General features: G+C 42.9%; 1 protein-coding gene across 1 annotated transcript in view; it reads right to left on the minus strand.

Moving 5' to 3' along the window:
- Nucleotides 1-5000, minus strand: part of LOC113822205 (GTPase-activating Rap/Ran-GAP domain-like protein 3) — a gene marked incomplete in the record, with an annotated part of 672275 nt that overhangs the window by 484949 nt on the left and 182326 nt on the right. Inside the window, 1 exon segment of the mRNA XM_070136675.1 lies at nucleotides 3065-3986. Within this exon segment, the coding sequence (XP_069992776.1) occupies nucleotides 3065-3315 (251 nt within the window).

Consider the following 5000-nt stretch of genomic DNA (forward strand, 5'->3'; position numbering starts at 1 on the left):
ATATATATATATATATATATATATATATATATATATATATATATATATATATATATATATATATATATATATATATATATATATATATATATATATATATGTGTGTGTCTGTGTGTGTGTGTGTGTGTGTGTGTGTGTGTGTGTGTGTGTGTGTGTGTGTGTGTGTGTATAATGATAATAATAATAATAATAATAATAATAATAATAATGATAATAATAGTAATAATAATAAGAAAGAGAGAGAGAGAGAGAGAGAGAGAGAGAGAGAGAGAGAGAGAGAGAGAGATCAACAATTGGAAAAAAGACAAGAGAAAAAAGGAAAAAAAAGTGACGTCATCAACAACAATTCACGTGAAGAGAACCAACCTTGCAACTTCATTCCACCAGAACGATAATCTAAAGACTGAAAAGAAAGCGATAAAATACTAAAAGCATATATATATAAAGGAACAAGACGAGAGAAGAGAAGCAATTCCACACACGTTCAGAGAGTGATATGTAATTTATATGGACATCGGGCTCCAACAACAATGGGTTGGGTGGGGAGGGGGGAGGCGGGAGGGAGGGAGGGAGGAGGTGTTCGATTTGGTAAAAAAAGAAAAGAAAATGGGAAACGGAAGAGAGGTTGGAGAGAGAGAGAGAGAGGGAGGGAGGGAGGGAGGGAGAGAGAGAGAGAGACAGAGAGAGAGAGAGAGAGAGAGAGAGAGAGAGAGAGAGAGAGAGAGAGAGGGAGAGAGAGAGAGAGAGAGAGAGAGGGGGAGAGGGAGAGAGTGGGTGTGCGAGAGAGGGAGGGAGGGACAGAGAGAGAGAGAGAGAGAGAGAGAGAGAGAGAGAGAGAGAGAGAGAGAGAGAGAGAGAGAGAGAGAGAGAGAGAGAGGGAGAGAGAGAGAGAGAGAGAGAGAAGTAGAGAGAAAGAGAAAGAACAAGAGAAGGAGAGAAAGGAGAAGAAGAAAAATGGCAAAGGAAGAGAAAGAGAAAGACCGACAGACCAACAAGCTAGCAGACAGACAAGCTAACAGAGAGAGCGAGACAGGAAGGGGAAAGGGCCAGAAGCTTGAGTTACTGTGACCATTGATATGTCCGAGAGCTTCAGCATTCGTAGTCTGGCCAGTCCAAGAGGGTATTGTTGTCGGCTCATGCTAGGTTCGCACGGCCGTCCCATAAGGCTCACTGAGGCAAGCGAGAGGGATGAAATATCAGGCCCAACTGGCTCGTGGTGTTGCACGTTTTTGCCCCCGCGAATAGTGAGCAGAGGTTGCCAAGGGGAACTGCACTCCAGTTTTCGATCTGCGGAGCGTCTGTGAGGGAGTATGCTTGTGTTTGTTCGCCTTTGTGTTTGTTCGTAGGCGTGTGTTCTTGTTTATTTCTTGGGTGCTGAGTCTGATTTTGGGTTGGGTTTGTGTTTAAGTGTGTGTGTGTGTTTTGTGCGTTTGTTTGTTTGATTGTGTGTGTGTGTTTGTTTGATTGTATGTGGGTGTGTTTAGTGTGATTGTTTGTTTGTTTGTTTTTGTTTGTGTGTGTTTGGTGTGTTCGTGTGTGTCTGTGTCTGTGTGTTTTTTGTGTTTATTTGATTGTGTGTGTGTGTTTGTGCGGAAATGAGTGTATGTAACTATGTACATATGTATGTATGTGTTAGCGTGCGTCTGTGTGTGCATTTCTGCTAACATACTCACTTGTATATTCATTTCAGCATATTCCCGTGTACGCGTGTTGTGGGTCTCAACATGTGTCTGCAGGTATGCATCTATACGCGTGCATGTGAGTGGTTCTGAATTAGTTCTAGTGCTTGCATTTGCGTCGGCGAAAGAGTGCGTGAATTTGTGCGTGCTTGTTTGTTTCCAGCTGGAGCCCAAACGCAACAGCTGTCACAGACATGGGGGAAAAATATATATTGTGTGGAGGCAGATACTGCAGAGTAGAGGTGAATTTTCCGGCAACTCACCCAAACATAACTGCACGTGCATAGTTTGGCCTGCAAGAATAAGCAACTTTATGATCCTTCTGGAAAAAAAAATGGGAATATCTGTGTGAACCTAAGGATGTGTCTTTGTTTTTTTTGTGTGTTTCTAACTCTCTCTCTCTCTCTCTCTCTCTCTCTCTCTCTCTCTCTCTCTCTCTCTCTCTCTGTCTCTCTCTCTCCCTCTCTCTCTCTCTCTCTCTCTCTCTCTCTCTCTCTGTCTCTGTCTCTCTCTCTCTCTCTCTCTCTCTCTCTCTCTCTCTCTCTCTCTCTCTCTCTCTGTCTCTGTCTCTCTCTCTCTCTCTCTCTCTCTCTCTCTCTCTCTCTATCTATCTATCTATCTATCTGTCTAACTATATGACCATCCATCTATCTAACTATCTATATCTCTGTCTCTGTCTCTCTCTCGCACTCTCTCTCTTTCTATCTATCTATCTATCTAACTATCTGTCCATCTATCTATCTATCTATCTAACTATTTGTCCATCTATCTGTCTATCTATTTATCCATCTATATCTATCTATCTATCTATCTATATATCTATATATCTCTCTATCTATCTATCTATCTATCTATCTATCTATCTATCTATCTATCTATCTATCTATCTATCTATCTATATATATATATATATATATATATATATATATATATATATATATATATATATATATATATATATAAATATATATATATATATATATATATATATATATATATATATATATATATATATATATATATATATATATATATATATATATATATATATATATATATATATATATATATATATATATATATATATATATATATATATATATATATATATATGCATGTATGTATACACACACACATGTGTGTGTATGAGTGTTTGCGTGTATGTAAATACGTATCTGTATATTTGTGTGAGTACATAATTTTTGTATAAGAGTTGAAATAATGCGTGCGTGCGCTTGTGTGCATGGCATGCGTGCCTGTGTCAACGACAAAGAATTGGCACCGGAAGGAAGCCTGGAAGCAGCGCAGGAGGGAGCAGGACCAAGGACTCGAGCAGGACACACGCAAGCGGAACAGGGCCAGGGGGAGGGGGGGGGGCTACTCACAGTGCCGTGGTGGTGGAGCGGCGGCGCGCGAAGGCCGCGGCGTTTCTCGAGGGCGTGTCGTCTCGCACCCGCGGCTCGGCGACCTGCAGGAGGGGCGTGATCCTGTCCACGCACAGGCTCTTGCTGCGGTCCCTGCGCGGGGGCACGAGGGGGTCGTGGGCCCCCGAGGGCGAGAGGGTCGAGGCCGAGGTGGCGGACTGCCGCTTCTCGGATCTGAATCGGGTCATTAGCTTCATGTCGAGGCAGAGCATGGTGGGCCCGGAACCCACGCGAGAGCGATGAAGGGAGGGTGGGGCTCGGCTCCCGGCTCGGTGGGGAGGGGGGTAGAAGCGCTTCTTCGTCTACTTCTTCTTGCCCCTTTCTCTCTCTCTCTCTCTCTCTCTCTCTCTCTCTCTCTCTCTCTTTCTGTCTCTCTCTCTCTCAGTGACTCCTCATCATCAGATGGCTTTGCGGCAGGTGAGGACGCTCCGAGACGTTGCTTCTTGGAAGAGTCATCCACTTTCTCAGAAGAAAGAAACCCATTTTTATTTTCCTTCTTTTTCTTGCTTCCTTGTTTATGCTCGTGTGTCTCCGCAACGCTTTCCGAGAGCTGTGTCCTTCCCTTTTATCCGCGTGAGGGTTTGTCTCATCTTCCTTAAGGAGTTATGGATCTATATCACTGACAAAGTCTTTTATTCTTATTTCTGCGAAGGACTTATAATCTATTATCCCTGACTGCAACGGCACAAAAAGTTTCTTGAAGACTTCTTCTTATTTTTCGGACGAAAGGTTTAGAGATGTGCGTGTTCTTGAAATTCCCGGATGACGGTTTGATCTTGGGTGGTTCGTTTGCTCGGTCTTGGCGCAGGCTTCGGTTTCCTTTATTGGTTGGTTCGGGTGTTCGGTCGGCTTCGTGGCAAGGTGTGGGTATGTCCTGGGTGTCCTGAGACAAAATGGATTACATTGGATTAATTCAAGCGCCTGTAAAACAACCTTGGTGTCCTATCTGCGCTACCGTTTGATTCGTCTGTTTGCAATGTCGCCTCGTTTGATTTACGATAATTTTGCTTAGCCTTTTTCCAAATATTTTACTAGAGTTGCGTCTCGGTTCCTTGAATAGGACCACAAAAGTTCATCGTCAAAGACAAACACAAACATTACTGCAAAACAAGAATTTGAAAACTATGCGGAAATGCTATTGTTCGATCAAAGTCTGCTGAAGAAGTTTGATTGAAATTCCGCAAACATGGAGATTTTGTTGACATCGTTTGTCCTGCTACCAACTCTTCTCCGCTATGTATTTTTTTTTCTTTTTTTTTTCTTTTTTCTCCTCCTTCGATTGAAATTTTCCATCGTCCACAAATTAAAGTTTCTTGACCTCTACCCGGACACTCGCCCTCCAACCCAAGGAAGTAAGAAAAGGACTTTAGATGTGTATTATATTGGGTGCATATAGAAGGTGACGTGGCAAAACGAAGGAGAGGGAAGTGCAGGGAAGAGGAAGGAAGGGAGGGAAGGGGAGGGAGAAAGAGGGGAAGAAGTAGAAGGGGAAAAGAGGATAAGGGACGGGTAGAGAGAGAGAGGGAAGGAAAAAGGGGAAAAGAAAGTAAGGGAGAGGAAAGAAGGGAGAAAGTGAGGAGGAAGGAAAAGGTGAAAAGAGGGTAAGGGAGAGAAAGAGAAGGAGAGACAGTGAAGAAAAGAAAGAAGAAGGAAAAGGAACAGAGGGAGGGAAGGAGAAAGGAAAGAAAAGGGATGGAAAATGGGAAAACAGGGAAAAAAGAAAGTTAAGCCGACAGAGCTGGAAAGAAAACAAAAAGAGAAGATAACGAGAAGGCAAAGAAAAGAGAATTGCCGAAGAGAATGGGAAGGCAAGGAAGCTAACGGAATTAAAGAAGGAAGGAAGGGAGGAAGAAGAGACAGGGGAGGGGAAGAGGGGGGAGTAGAGAAGGAGACGGAA

This window comes from Penaeus vannamei, chromosome 22, assembly GCF_042767895.1.
Source record: "Penaeus vannamei isolate JL-2024 chromosome 22, ASM4276789v1, whole genome shotgun sequence".
Taxonomy (NCBI): Eukaryota; Metazoa; Arthropoda; class Malacostraca; order Decapoda; family Penaeidae; genus Penaeus; species Penaeus vannamei.